The following is a 16,084-nucleotide window of genomic DNA, read 5'->3' on the forward strand; positions in this document are numbered from 1 at the left end:
GCAGCATACAAGTAGCAGAGTCAGGGTACACAGTCAGTGGTCAGTGCAGGCAGCATACAAGTAGCAGGGTCAGGGTACACAGGCAGTGGTCAGTGCTGGCAGCATACAAGTAGCAGAGTCAGGGTACATAGTCAGTGGTTAGTGCTGGCAGCATACAAGTAGCAGAGTCAGGGTACATAGTCAGTGGTCAGTCCTGGCAGCATACAAGTAGCAGAGTCAGGGTAATGGTCAGTGCTGGCAGCATACAAGTAGCAGGGTCAGGGTACACAGGCAGTGGTCAGTGCTGGCAGCATACAAGTAGCAGAGTCAGGGTACATAGTCAGTGGTCAGTGCTGGCAGCATACAAGTAGCAGAGTCAGGGTACACAGTCAGTGGTCAGTGCTGGCAGCATACAAGTAGCAGGGTCAGGGTACACAGTCAGTGGTCAGTGCAGGCAGCATACAAGTAGCAGGGTCAGGGTACACAGTCAGTGGTCAGTGCAGGCAGCATACAAGTAGCAGAGTCAGGGTACACAGTCAGTGGTCAGTGCAGGCAGCATATAAGTAGCAGAGTCAGGGTACACAGTCAGTGGTCAGTGCAGGCAGCATACAAGTAGCAGAGTCAGGGTACACAGTCAGTGGTCAGTGCAGGCAGCATACAAGTAGCAGAGTCAGGGTACATAGTCAGTGGTCAGTGCTGGCAGCATACAAGTAGCAGGGTCAGGGTACACAGTCAGTGGTCAGTGCAGGCAGCATACAAGTAGCAGAGTCAGGGTACACAGTCAGTGGTCAGTGCAGGCAGCATATAAGTAGCAGAGTCAGGGTACACAGTCAGTGGTCAGTGCAGGCAGCATACAAGTAGCAGAGTCAGGGTACATAGTCAGTGGTCAGTGCAGGCAGCATACAAGTAGCAGAGTCAGGGTACATAGTCAGTGGTCAGTGCTGGCAGCATACAAGTAGCAGAGTCAGGGTACATAGTCAGTGGTCAGTGCAGGCAGCATACAAGTAGCAGGGTCAGGGTACACCGTCAGTGGTCAGTGCAGGCAGCATACAAGTAGCAGAGTCAGGGTACACAGTCAGTGGTCAGTGCTGGCAGCATACAAGTAGCAGAGTCAGGGTACACAGTCAGTGGTCAGTGAAGGCAGCATACAAGTATTAGAGTCAGGGTACATAGTCAGTGGTCAGTGCTGGCAGCATACAAGTAGCAGAGTCAGGGTACACAGTCAGTGGTCAGTGCTGGCAACATACAAGTAGCAGAGTCAGGGTACACAGTCAGTGGTCAGTGCTGGCAGCATACAAGTAGCAGAGTCAGGGTACACAGTCAGTGGTCAGTGCAGGCAGCATACAAGTAGCAGAGTCAGGGTACATAGTCAGTGGTCAGTGCAGGCAGCATATAAGAAGCAGGGTCAGGGTACACAGTCAGTGGTCAGTGCAGGCAGCATACAAGTAGCAGAGTCAGGGTACATAGTCATTGGTCAGTGCAGGCAGCATACAAGTAGCAGAGTCAGGGTACACAGTCAGTGGTCAGTGCAGGCAGCATACAAGTAGCAGGGTCAGGGTACACAGGTTGCGGTCAGTGCTGGCAGCATACAAGTAGCAGGGTCAGGGTACACAGTCAGTGGTCAGTGCTGGCAGCATACAAGTAGCAGAGTCAGGGTACATAGTCAGTGGTCAGTGCAGGCAGCATACAAGTAGCAGAGTCAGGGTACATAGTCAGTGGTCAGTGCAGGCAGCATACAAGTAGCAGAGTCAGGGTACACAGTCAGTGCAGGCAGCATACAAGTAGCAGAGTCAGGGTACACAGTCAGTGGTCAGTGCAGGCAGCATATAAGTAGCAGAGTCAGGGTACACAGTCAGTGGTCAGTGCAGGCAGCATATAAGAAGCAGGGTCAGGGTACACAGTCAGTGGTCAGTGCAGGCAGCATGCAAGTAGCAGAGTCAGGGTACACAGTCAGTGGTCAGTGCTGGCAGCATACAAGTATCAGGGTCAGGGTACACAGTCAGTGGTCAGTACAGGCAGCATACAAGTAGCAGAGTCAGGGTACACAGTCAGTGGTCAGTGCAGGCAGCATATAAGTAGCAGAGTCAGGGTACACAGTCAGTGGTCAGTGCAGGCAGCATACAAGTAGCAGAGTCAGGGTACACAGTCAGTGGTCAGTGCTGGCAACATACATTTGTCAGGGTACATAGTCAGTGGTCAGTGCAGGCAGCATATAAGAAGCAGGGTCAGGGTACACAGTCAGTGGTCAGTGCAGGCAGCATGCAAGTAGCAGGGTCAGGGTACACAGTCAGTGGTCAGTGCTGGCAGCATGCAAGTATCAGAGTCAGGGTACACAGTCAGTGGTCAGTGCAGGCAGCATGCAAGTAGCAGAGTCAGGGTACACAGTCAGTGGTCAGTGCAGGCAGCATATAAGTAGCAGAGTCAGGGTACATAGTCAGTGGTCAGTGCTGGCAGCATACAAGTAGCAGGGTCAGGGTACACAGTCAGTGAAGGCAGCATACAAGTAGCAGAGTCAGGATACACAGTCAGTGGTCAGTGCAGGCAGCATACAAGTAGCAGAGTCAGGGTACACAGTCAGTGGTCAGTGCAGGCAGCATACAAGTAGCAGAGTCAGGATACACAGTCAGTGGTCAGGGCAGGCAGCATACAAGTAGCAGGATCAGGGTACACAGTCAGTGGTCAGTGCAGGCAGCATACAAGTAGCAGAGTCAGGGTACACAGTCAGGGGTCAGTGCAGGCAGCATACAAGTAGCAGGGTCAGGGTACACAGTCAGTGGTCAGGGCAGGCAGCATACAAGTAGCAGGGTCAGGGTACACAGTCAGTGGTCAGTGCAGGCAGCATACAAGTAGCAGAGTCAGGGTACATAGTCAGTGGTCAGTGCAGGAAGCATACAAGTAGCAGGGTCAGGGTACACAGTCAGTGGTCAGTGCTGGCAGAATACAAGTAGCAGAGTCAGGGTACACAGTCAGTGGTCAGTGCTGGCAGCATACAAGTAGCAGGGTCAGGGTAATAGTCAGTGGTCAGTGCTGGCAGCATACAAGTAGCAGGGTCAGGGTACATAGTCAGTGGTCAGTGCAGGCAGCATACAAGTAGCAGAGTCAGGGTACACAGTCAGTGGTCAGTGCTGGCAGAATACAAGTAGCAGAGTCAGGGTACACAGTCAGTGGTCAGTGCAGGCAGCATACAAGTAGCAGAGTCAGGGTACATAGTCAGTGGTCAGTGCAGGCAGCATACAAGTAGCAGAGTCAGGGTACACAGTCAGTGGTCAGTGCAGGCAGCATACAAGTAGCAGAGACAGGCAGATAGCGCAACAAGCTCCCAGCCCCCGATGCCCAGATTCCTGCTGCCTGGACGACGATACTGCAGCACATAGGTACGTGGTTGGGGCCCATAAATTATTTTGACCAGGGGCCCTCTCTAATGTTGAGACAGCCCTGGGAAGAACAATGTGCCCCTGAGACGGCAGCTAATCCTCAGGAACTACCACCTCCTGTGCACTGTGACATGTCACTAAATAAATGGACACAACAAGCGCTGTCCCTCCACTCGATACAAGACGAGATACATTTCCTTCAGTGGGCAGAACGGGCCTTTATGTTGTATTCCTCCCAGACAGGCAATCCGTGATACTCGTCCATATAGATTTAGTATTTTATTGGAGATCACATATACATAGTATCACAAAAAGCAATAAACATATATACAAACATTATTTGTCATTCTGGCACTTTGTCCCTCTTTGTCCCTATCCGGATGGGGTATTGAGGGCGCTCCTAGTTTTTTAGAGTTTTTTACATATGTATATGTGATCTCCAATAAAATACTTCATCTATATGGACGGGTTTTACGGGAGGAATACTGAAGGACTGCTAAAGAAACCTCTATGTACATATAGGGCCTTGTCCCTAGGCGAGTTATCCGTTTTATGGGAGTAACGTTTGGCGGAAGTTGCCATTGTGAATTGCTGATAGAGAAATTCCTCGATAAAGAAACCCCTATGGGGTTGGACTAGTTGGCAAAAAGGGCCCTCATGAAAGAAACCCTTATGTGTCCACACGGCTCTGACCTAAGGTCAGTTCTTTCCTACCTATTGCCTCGTCTAGACCAGGGATTCACTCTCCCTTGTCCCTGTTTTATCGGTCACCCACTTGCTCATCATTACCCCAACAATAACGAGATGCGGAATATTGTAAAATCTTTATTACTTCTCAGCAGTAACAGTATAAAGTGTAATAATGTACAATATATATTCACAGCCCTATACACATATATACACCTGTACACACACTGGGTAGGTGTGTACATACCGGATGGAGTCAGACCGGTTTTTGGAGATAACAGACAGATGGGAACGTCACTCTGCAGTTCCCCTGAAGGTTTGAAGGTTCTAGAACTGGTCTATCATGTCTGGCAGTAACAGCGATATAGAGACCTCACCTCTCTCGTACCCTCAGAGCAAACTTAAAACACTATTGATATGAATAACAAGAACCATCCTGAAAGTACCGCCACGGACCATAAGCCACGGACCATAAACCACGGACCATAAACCACGGACCATAAACCATGAACCATAAGCCACGGCTATTATGTTCACTGCTCCTTAATAATAACAAAATATTCAAATACTGTTTTGCATTGTAAATTTATAGGTGGATTTTTGTAACCCAATGACTCTCATTCATCACTGTAACAGTCTCTTCTCCGCAAAATAAAATCATCCCACCAAACTCCAACATGGCCGCTCTCATATCTCCCCGAATAATCCCACCAAACTCCAACATGGCTGCTCTCATTCCTCCCAGACTGATCCCACCAAACTCCAACATGGCTGCTCTCATTCCTCCCAGACTCATCCCACCAAACTCCACCATGGCCACTATCAATCCTCACAGAGGCATCTCATAAAACTCCACCATGGCCGCTCTCATATCTCCCCGAATAATCCCACCAAACTTCAACATGGCCGCTCTCATATCACCCAGACTGATCCCACCAAACTCCAACATGGCTGCTCTCATTCCTCCCAGACTGATCCCACCAAACTCCAACATGGCCGCTCTCATTCCTCCCAGACTGATCCCACCAAACTCCAACATGGCCGCTCTCATTCCTCCCAGACTGATCCCACCAAACTCCAACATGGCCGCTCTCATTCCTCCCAGACTGATCCCACCAAACTCCAACATGGCCGCTCTCATATCTCCCAAACTGATCCCACCAAACTCCAACATGGCCACTATCAATCCTCACAGAGGCATCTCATAAAACTCCACCATGGCCTCTCCCATGGATCTCAGGGATGTCCAGCATCCACTACAATCAGATAATTGTTGCCAGTAAGTATTGTGACATTGACAATACAAGCATTATGCCAGTCCCACAATGGTGGGCCTCATGTAAAGGAGTACCCCCACTGTTTGCTATATCCTCTGCCTTCTGATCATTATTCAGGTTTCGGGTCCCAGAGTTCATCATTAGAGTAAAAATTCTGTTGAACACCCGAGACTTTCTGTGCATGTGATTGGAGGGAAGAGACGACCAGCGCCCCAAGACTTCCAACCATTCTGTAGATAGACTTCAACTTGAGGTTTCCTATGCGCCCATTATCATAGTCCTGTAAATGGCGCAAACATTCCGCAATCCGAACACGGAGCTGCAGCTCTCGGCCAATCCTCAGTCTCCTCATAATGGAAGCTTTGTTCAGCCACCAAGGAAATAATCTTCCATTGGAAAATGTCAATGATCCCATCACAACGGAAGCACGCGTCGTAGGACATAGCGGGAAGCGGCCTCCAGGTTCCACTGGCACTTTTCCAGGATTCGGCGGCATTCCTCCTTACTGTGGCGGCTCACATTGTACAGCTGCTCCACCTAAGGGGGAGAGAGGGTATTATGGGAGGCCATACGCAAAAACACATAGCAGATGACACAGGGCACAGGGCACTGTTATTCCCCTTTCATATCGCTACGCTGGGTCAGACACAGGATCTAGATCCCGGGTTCGACCCGGCACTGACCCGGCCACATACAGAGTATGACCCAGGTTTAACCCTTCTTATAACCCAGGTCAAATTGGTGGGATGGTCAGCCCGGGTTATAATCTTTGGCGCTACTATTATGGCGTCAATATGCTCAACTACGTCAATATCAGCATTTCACATGGACCATGCGAGGCTCTAAAACTGGATCTGGTACACAAAAGCTGCCAAATGAGAGGTTTCACCATACTGGGTGAAAGAAGTGGAATATGTAAAACATGTCTCCTTCATATAAAAAAGGAGATGTTGGGTTTAGACAATGTGTAGGTAGTCAGTCAATAGGTCAACAGACACTAAGGGGGAAATTTACTAAAGGAAATTTGTAAAAAATAGGTGTATTTGTATCCAGAAATACACTTATTTTTGACATTTACTATCCCGAAAATACGGCAATTCGTATTCGTATTGATAGCACATGAATACGACTACGAATTGCCGTATTTTCGGGACAGTAAGGGGGACATTTACCAAAATGGATTCGTAGAAAAAAGGTGTATTCGTAGGGAGAAATACACCTTTTTTTTACGAATTTGTATTTTCGGGATTTACAATCCCAAAAATACAAAAATTCGTAGTCCTAAAGATGGAACATTCGTATTTGTATTTACAAATACGAATGTCTACACCATCGATAGAATACGACAGAAATCACCATTCAAAAGAATGGTGGTTTCTGATTTACTAAGCAGCCGTACTGATAATACGGCTGCTTAGTGGTGTAAAACACCCACGCAAATACGACAGGAAAATAGAACACCATTTTCATGTCGTATTTGCGTTTTAGCCTGCACGGATCAGTCAGATCCGTGCAGGCTTCAGTGTAAAAAAATAGAAAAAATAAATAAATAAAAAAAAAACCGGCGTGGGGTCCCCCCCACAGCCGAAACCAGCACCAGGCTGACAGAGCCTGGAGCCGGTAATTAAAAATCAGGGAACCCGACAAATAGGGGTTCCCCGATTTTTAACAACCAGCCCCAGGCTCCTGCTCTGGGGCTGGTTCCCAAAATACGGGGGACAAAATGACTAGGGGTCCCCCGTATTTTAAGAACCAGCCCCAGGCAAAACCAGCCAGCAGGCTAATGCCACAGCCGGGGGGAGACTTTTTATGCAAGTCCCCCCGGCCAAAGCATTAACACTACCGACCAGTCAGCCTGGCCAGGGGCCCTGGGGGAGTGGGGACCCCCCCAATAAAGGGGTCCCCCCCCTCCAGGACTTACCTGACCAGGCTGAAGCCTGGTGCTGTCCTCGATGCCCCTGGGCGGTGGGCATCGAGCTGATAGTTGTGTAAAAAATAGAAGAAACCATTGTTTTTTACTGTGGCACTACAAGTGCCAGCAAGCCTCCCCAGCAAGCTGGGACTTGGAGAACCACAAGTCCCAGCCTGCTGGGCATTAAAGGGCCCGCTGGGTCTTGTAGTGCCACAGTAAAAAAAATAGTTAAATAAAACACACTGACACACATTTTAAATAAAAGTTTAATACATACAAAACACACATACTGATACTTACCTAGCTTGATCCCGTTGGTAGGTCGCTGGCTCCGGTGTCGGCGGCTCCGTGTCGGCGGCTCCGTTGTCGGCGGCTCCGTGTCGGCGGCTCCGGGGTCGTCGGCGTCCTGTCCGAAGATAATCCATGTTGGACCTGTGGAAGGAAATCCTACTCACCCAGGTCCTGCATGGATGGTCTTCGTTCTTCATCCGTCGACATCCCGGTCTTCTGACAGCTGCTGGCGACTTCCAGCAGCTGTCGGCATCTTCCGCGACGCTCCCCGGCTTTCAGAGCCGGAGAGAGAACCTTCCTGGTCGGCGTCTGGGCTCAGAATGAATTCTGGCCAATCAGGAGCCGCCTAGCCGCCTAGCGGCCAATCAGGAAAGACCTTTCCTGATTGGCCGCTAGGCGGCTAGGCGGCTCCTGATTGGCCAGAATTCATTCTGAGCCCAGACGCCGACCAGGAAGGTTCTCTCTCCGGCTCTGAAAGCCGGGGAGCGTCGCGGAAGATGCCGACAGCTGCTGGAAGTCGCCAGCAGCTGTCAGAAGACCGGGATGTCGACGGATGAAGAACGAAGACCATCCATGCAGGACCTGGGTGAGTAGGATTTCCTTCCACAGGTCCAACATGGATTATCTTCGGACAGGACGCCGACGACCCCGGAGCCGCCGACACGGAGCCGCCGACAACGGAGCCGCCGACACGGAGCCGCCGACACCGGAGCCAGCGACCTACCAACGGGATCAAGCTAGGTAAGTATCAGTATGTGTGTTTTGTATGTATTAAACTTTTATTTAAAATGTGTGTCAGTGTGTTTTATTTAACTATTTTTTTTACTGTGGCACTACAAGACCCAGCGGGCCCTTTAATGCCCAGCAGGCTGGGACTTGTGGTTCTCCAAGTCCCAGCTTGCTGGGGAGGCTTGCTGGCACTTGTAGTGCCACAGTAAAAAACAATGGTTTCTTCTATTTTTTACACAACTATCAGCTCGATGCCCAACGCCCAGGGGCATCGAGGACAGCACCAGGCTTCAGCCTGGTCAGGTAAGTCCTGGAGGGGGGGGACCCCTTTATTGGGGGGGTCCCCACTCCCCCAGGGCCCCTGGCCAGGCTGACTGGTCGGTAGTGTTAATGCTTTTGGCCGGGGGGACTTGCATAAAAAGTCTCCCCCCGGCTGTGGCATTAGCCTGCTGGCTGGTTTTGCCTGGGGCTGGTTCTTAAAATACGGGGGACCCCTAGTCATTTTGTCCCCCGTATTTTGGGAACCAGCCCCAGAGCAGGAGCCTGGGGCTGGTTGTTAAAAATCGGGGAACCCCTATTTGTCGGGTTCCCTGATTTTTAATTACCGGCTCCAGGCTCTGTCAGCCTGGTGCTGGTTTCGGCTGTGGGGGGGACCCCACGCCGGTTTTTTTTTTATTTATTTATTTTTTCTATTTTTTTACACTGAAGCCTGCACGGATCTGACTGATCCGTGCAGGCTAAAACGCAAATACGACATGAAAATGGTGTTCTATTTTCCTGTCGTATTTGCGTGGGTGTTTTACACCACTAAGCAGCCGTATTATCAGTACGGCTGCTTAGTAAATCAGAAACCACCATTCTTTTGAATGGTGATTTCTGTCGTATTCTATCGATGGTGTAGACATTCGTATTTGTAAATACAAATACGAATGTTCCATCTTTAGGACTACGAATTTTTGTATTTTTGGGATTGTAAATCCCGAAAATACAAATTCGTAAAAAAAAGGTGTATTTCTCCCTACGAATACACCTTTTTTCTACGAATCCATTTTGGTAAATGTCCCCCATAAAGTCATACAGAGAACATACGGACTAGATCACTAGTCATCATACATGTCAGATCCTCAGCTGTCTTGACCACTATTCATGTTCTCACCTCCTTGACCTTTCTCTGTGTATCGCTCTCTCCTGCTCCTCTCTGTCCTGTCGTTTTCCCGTCCTGTGCTAAGCGAGGGACTAGGCCGGCATCCCCACCACATAAAACTGGGGTGGAAGAGAACTTCTCTTTGTTGGACCGGGACACCTGCTGAGCAGGGTAGTCCATGTTTGGCAGGTGAAGGAACCTTTCCTTAGGAGCTGGCGGTTTTGGTTTCGGAAGAATCTGGGGGCGAAGATTTGCAAGAATCCGGCGTGGGGGAAGGTCGCTCATTCTTCTTGGGGATGGGTCACGGGGTGGTGAACTCTCCAGATCTCGCCCGCGGCTTCTGGCTGGTGGAGGATTTTGTGGGCTGCTTTGAGGTCCAAAGTTAGAGAGGGACTCAAGGCTCTTGGAGAGACCTGGGGTGGGAAGAGATAGAGTTGTGAGGTGAGAGAAAGCCAAGAAAACCCAGTGGACAAAGACATGTAAAATATTACTATAAGTTCTGCTAAAGAAACAGTTGGATCTATGAAGGAAAGGAGCATATGTCTAATATATAAGGAACTGAGGAAGCCACCACATTGGTGAGAGACCGTATAGTCACGCCAACACTCACGTTGCATACGGAGCAGTTTCACTCCTCCACTCCCAGTTCCTCCATTCCCAGCTCCTCCACTCCCAGCTCCACCTTTCCGCACAACTTCCTTAACTCTGTTCCGTCTCCTGAAAGAAACACAAATTCATGAGCTCGGTGGTGGAGCATGAGGTGCTATCACCATTGTATCTACAGGGTAACAAGACACTTACTCGCTGTCTGCTTCCACATCGCCAAGAGACAACTTCCCCAGATTGCTGGACAAATGAACTGAGCTCCGAGACTGGGCTAAGTCCTCTGGGCAGACAACAGAAGGAGGAAACTGCCCCACCTTCAGAGTCCGGCGGTTCTGCCCTCTCCACAACTGAGAGTCTGGCCTATACAACAAGAGAAAATCAGGGGTAAGAAGACCGATTCCTTGATGAGAAGGAGCTGCCTCAATGCATTCTAGACCTCACAGGATTGTAATGGGGCATCTGATATCTCTGGGGAACTAATGACATCCTTCTGCTGGATATATAGGACCTTCCCAGAGATAATGAGTACTTACCCAGCATCAATGACCGTAACAATGTCCCCGACATCTAGTCGCAGCAATGCAGGGTCAGTCACCTCTTGCTGTACTCGGACCTCTAGCGGTCTCACCTGTAACAGGAGAAAATAAGTGAAGTGAGCATAAGAGAGTGATATAGTAGCATCAGTTCAGGGAAGAAGGGATAGATAAATAGTTTAGTACCCACTAGACCAGGGGTGGGCAAACTACGGCCCGCGACCCGATCTTGACTGGCCCGCGGTGTCGCTGAGGACATGTTTTTCACTCCACATGGGGAGCCACTGGCTCCGCACAGCAGTGCAGGGCAGCTGAGCGACGGCTCAGCTGTCCCGTAATGTGCTAGGTAGATGCCAGAGGCTCAGTGTTTGGCTGAGCCACGGGCTGTGCAGGACTGCAGGAGGCGGGATCCCAGGCAGCGTGTGCCCTGTGGATGGAGGCTGCTTGGAGGAAAGACAGAGAGAGAGTATCTGCTCTCCTCTTGGGGGTTATTCTGGTTCACTCTTTCTGACAAATTCCTTCTTAGATGGACAAAACCATGTGCACTGCAGGGGGGCAGATGTAAAATGTGCAGAGAAATAGATTTGGGTGAGTTATTTTGTTTCTGTGCAGGGTAAATACTGGCTGCTTTATTTTTTTGCTGCAATGTAGATCTCACTTTGAAGTAAAACCCCACCCAAATCTAATTCTCTCTGCACAATTAACATTAGCCCCACCTGCAGTGCACATGGTTTTGTCCATCTAAGAAGGATTTTGTCAGAAAGAGTGAACCAAAATAACCCCCTTGTCTCAGTGCTACGGGATGGCTGCTCCCTACAAAACAAGTAAGACGGCCTGTTTTTCTATATATAGAATTTTAGCTCATACCGTGTGGAGTAATATGAATTTTGTGTGCGGCCCGTGAATATTTACTGAAATTGTTATGTAGCCCCCAGCCAAAATAATTGTCCCCCCTGCACTAGACCCTTTGGACATGAGAGACACTTTAGGAGAAGAGTGTAGGAAGAAGGTTTCCATGAAAAACTCATCCCACACACATCAGCAGTAGAACGTAGGAAGAATGTGGCCACGAGAGAGGTCTCCTAGATCAAAAGAGGAAGGTGGCCATGAGTGACGCATCCCAGACATATCAGGAGGACAGTGTAGGAAGAAGGTGGCCATGAGATATATCCCAGACACATCAGAAGAAGGTGGACATGAGATAGATCCAATACACATCAGAAATCCCGGACGGGTGGTAACCCTAAGGTATGCAGTGTAGGTAGGTGTGCAGTGTATGTAGGTAGGTGTGCAGTGTATATAAGTAGATATGCAGTGTATATAGGTAGGTGTACAGGGTATGTACTATATATAGGTAGTTATGCACTGTAGGTAGGTGTGCAGTGTATGTAGGTAGGTGTGTAGTGTATGTAGGTAGGTGTGCAGGGTATATAGGTAGGTGTGCAGTGTATATAAGTAGATATGCAGTGTATATAGGTAGGTGTGCAGGGTATGTACTATATATAGGTAGTTATGCACTGTAGGTAGGTGTGCAGTGTATGTAGGTAGGTGTGTAGTGTATGTAGGTAGGTGTGCAGGGTATGTACTGTATTTAGGTAGGTGTGCAGTGTATATAGGTAGGTGTGCAGTGTATGTAGGTAGGTGCGCAGGGTATGTACCACATGTAGGTAGGTGTGCAGTGTATGTAGGTAGGTGTGCAGTGTATATAAGTAGATATGCAGTGTATATAGGTAGGTGTGCAGGGTATGTACTATATATAGGTAGTTATGCACTGTAGGTAGGTGTGCAGTGTATGTAGGTAGGTGTGTAGTGTATGTAGGTAGGTGTGCAGGGTATGTACTATATGGAGGAAGGTGTGCAGTGTATGTAGGTAGGTGTGCAGGGTATATAGGTAGGTGTGCAGTGTATATAAGTAGATATGCAGTGTATATAGGTAGGTGTGCAGGGTATGTACTATATATAGGTAGTTATGCACTGTAGGTAGGTGTGCAGTGTATGTAGGTAGGTGTGTAGTGTATGTAGGTAGGTGTGCAGGGTATGTACTGTATTTAGGTAGGTGTGCAGTTTATGTAGGTAGGCGTGCAGTGTATATAGGTAGTTGTGCAGTGTATGTAGGTAGGTGTGCAGGGTATGTACCACATGCAGGTAGGTGTGCAGTGTATGTATGTAGGTGTGCAGTGTATATAAGTAGATATTCAGTGTATATAGGTAGGTGTGCAGGGTATGTACTATATGTAGGTAGTTATGCAGTGTAGGTAGGTGTGCAGTGTATATAAGTAGGTGTGCAGGGTATGTACTATATGTAGGTATGCAGTGTATGTACTATTGGTTGGATAGTGTGCAGTGTATGTAGGTAGATGTGCAGTGCGTGCAGGTATGTGTGCTGTGTATGTAGGTAGGTATACAGTGTTTGTACTATATGTAGGTAGATGTGCAGTGCGTGTAGGTATGTGTGCTGTGTAGGTAGGTAGGTATACAGTGTATGAACTATATGTAGGTAGGTTTGCAGTGTATGTAGCAGGGTTGCCGACCCTCCCGGAATTTCCAGGAGTCTCCCGAAAATCGGGACCCCCTCCCGGCCCCCCGGAAGGGTGGGCAACCCTCCCGGATTCAGGGGGGACCCCCGCTGTCCCCTGGATCGTGGCATTAAAATGCCACAATCCTCGGGTCTCAGAGGAGGGGGCGGAGCTAAAACGGCACAATCACATCATTTTAGCCCCGCCCCCTCCACGGAGATCCGTGAATTCCCTGCTTTACCAGCATGGGGCGGGGCTTAGTGATGTCACTCGTAAGCCCCACCCCCTGAGCGGCTGCTTAAACTCTCCTCTCCGGGCTTCTCCCGGAGAGGAGAATCTTAAAGTCGGCAACCCTGGTATGTAGTTAGATGTGCAGTGCATGTAGGTATGTGTGCTGTGTAGGTAGCAAACACAGTGGTATGGTGACATCAGAGATCTGACACCTGACTCACAGGACAATCACTTACTTGTGTAACAAAGACTGTTGCTGGAAAGCAGAGAAAAGAAGCACAGAGTGCACAGGAGACATACAGGTGACAGCTACAGGAAGAGGGAACAAGGAAAAGCAGACAACCACAAAGAGACACAAAGCCGAGGTAACACGTCACATGGAGAGATATTATATGCAATATCAATGTATGTACTGGGCTGTGTGTGTATATGTCATGGTGTAGTAGTGTCTGTACTGGGCTGTGTATGTATATGGCATGGTGTAGTAGTGTCTGTCATTTGCTGTGTGTGTATATGGCATGGTGTAGTAGTGTCTGTACTGGGCTGTGTGTATATATGGCATGGTGTAGTAGTGTCTGTACTGGGCTGTGTGTGTATATATGGCATGGTGTAGTAGTGTCTGTACTGGGCTGTGTGTGTATATGGCATGGTGTAGTAGTGTATGTACTGAGCTGTGTGTGTCTATATGGCATGGTGTAGTAGTGTCTGTACTGGGCTGTGTCTATATATGGCATGGTGTAGTAGTGTCTGTACTGGGCTGTGTATATATGACATGTTGTAGTAGTATCTGTACTGGGCTGTGTTTGTATATATATATATATATATATATATATATATATATATATATATATATATATATATATATATATATATATATATATATATATATATATATATATATATATATATATATATATATGGCATGGTGTAGTAGTGTATGTACTGGGCTGTGTATGTATATATGGCATGGTGTAGTAGTGTCTATACTGGGCTGTGTGTGTATGGCATGGTGTAGTAGTGTGCTGGGCTGTGTGTGTATATACGGCATGGTGTAGTAGTGTCTGTACTGGGCTGTGTGTGTATATGGGGCATGGTGTTGTAGTGTCTGTACTGGGCTGTGTGTATATGGCATGGTATAGTAGTGTATGTACTGGGCTGTGTATATATGGCATGGTGTAGTAGTGTCTGTACTGGGCTGTGTGTATATATGACATGGTGTAGTAGTGTATGTACTGGGCTGTGTGTATATATAACATGGTGTAGTAGTGTCTGTACTGGGCTGTGTGTGTATATATGGCATGGTGTAGTGGTGTCTGTACTTGGCTGTGTGTGTATATGGCATGGCGTAGTAGTGTCTGTACTGGGCTGTGTGTGTATATATAACATGGTGTAGTAGTGTCTGTACTGGACTGTGTGTGTATATGGCATGGTGTAGTAGTGTCTGTACTGGGCTGTGTGTGTATATGGCATGGCGTAGTAGTGTCTGTACTGGGCTGTGTGTGTATATGGCATGTTGCAGTAGTGTCTGTACTGGGCTGTGTGTATATATGGCATGGTGTAGTAGTGTATGTACTGGGATTTGTGTGTATATGGTACTGGGATTTGTGTGAATATGGTATGGTGCAGTAGTGTCTGGACTGGGCTGTGTGTATATATGGCATGGTGTAGTAGTGTATGTACTGGGCTGTGTGTATATATGGCATGGTGTAGTAGTGTCTGTGCTGGGCTGTGTGTATCTGACTGATCGCACGGATCTGACTGATCAAACGGAACTGGCTGATCGCACGGAACTGGCTGATCGCACTGATCTGACTGATCGCACTGATCTGTCTGATCGCACAGATCTGACTGATCGCACAGATCTGACTGAATGCACAGATCTGACTGATTGCTCGGATCTGATTGATATCTCGGACCTGTCTGATCGCTCGGATCTGACTGATCCCACGGATCTGACTGATCGCAGAGTTCTGACTGATCACACTGATCTGACTGATTGCACTGATCAGACTGATTGCACTGATCTGACTGATTGCACGGATCTGACTGTTTGCACTGATCTGACTGATTGCACTGATCTGACTGATTGCACAGATCTGACTGATTGCACGGATCTGACTGATTGCACGGATCATACTGGATGTTCGCAACTGAATGATTGCTCGGATCTGACTGATTGCTCAGATCTGACTGATCGCTCAGATCTGACTGATTGCACTGATCGCACTGATCTGACTGATCGCACTGATCTGACTGATCGCACTGATCTGACTGATCGCAGATTTCTGACTGATTGCAATGATCTGTCTGATTGCACTAATCTGACTGATTGCACGGATCTGTCTGATTGCACGGATCTGACTGTTTGCACTGATCTGACGGATCTGACTGATCGCTCGGATCTGACTGATCGCACGGATCTGACTGATCGCACAGATCTGACTGATCGCACAGATCTGACTGAATGCACAGATCTGACTGAATGCACAGATCTGACTGATTGTTCAGATCTGACTGAATGCTCAGATCTGACTGAATGCTCAGATCTGACTGATCGCTCAGATCTGAGTGATCTGACTGATCACACTTATCTGACTGATCCCACTGATCCGTGCAACTCTTCAGCGTTGGTCAATATACATCCTGAAACTCTGCAGCTTAGTAAATTAGCCGAGTTCTCACCCCTTATTTCCCATCCGCTTATGTTAGTTCCCAGCCACACGTGGGATTGGCTGAGAAGGGCGATATCAGTATATTTCTCCACTGGTGTATGGGGACGCTGCTATATATAGAGGCTTAGTACAT

The 16,084-nt window shown here is 48.3% G+C and overlaps 2 protein-coding genes across 2 annotated transcripts in view; one reads left to right on the forward strand and one right to left on the reverse strand.

Annotated features, from left to right (window-relative positions):
* Nucleotides 1–5,731: 5,731 nt before the first annotated feature.
* LOC146073528 (uncharacterized) lies at nt 5,732–10,646 on the reverse strand. The gene is made up of 5 exons (XM_083180704.1): nt 10,533–10,646; nt 10,195–10,359; nt 10,004–10,110; nt 9,406–9,806; nt 5,732–5,854 (listed from the first exon to the last, which is right to left on the reverse strand). Exons 3-5 carry the CDS (start codon nt 10,008–10,010, stop codon nt 5,732–5,734), a joined length of 531 nt encoding a protein of 176 aa, XP_083036830.1. The 5' UTR covers nt 10,011–10,110; nt 10,195–10,359; nt 10,533–10,646.
* A 2,887-nt stretch (nt 10,647–13,533) lies between these two features.
* LOC146073529 (phospholipid scramblase 3-like) overlaps nt 13,534–16,084 on the forward strand; it is a 28,899-nt gene continuing 26,348 nt past the window's right edge. Inside the window, exon 1 of the mRNA XM_083180705.1 lies at nt 13,534–13,644. The gene's annotated coding sequence lies outside the window, so the exon portion shown is untranslated. The remainder of the gene's footprint in view (nt 13,645–16,084) is intronic.

This window comes from Crinia signifera, chromosome 4, assembly GCF_055691185.1.
Source record: "Crinia signifera chromosome 4, ASM5569118v1, whole genome shotgun sequence".
Classification (NCBI taxonomy): Eukaryota; Metazoa; Chordata; class Amphibia; order Anura; family Myobatrachidae; genus Crinia; species Crinia signifera.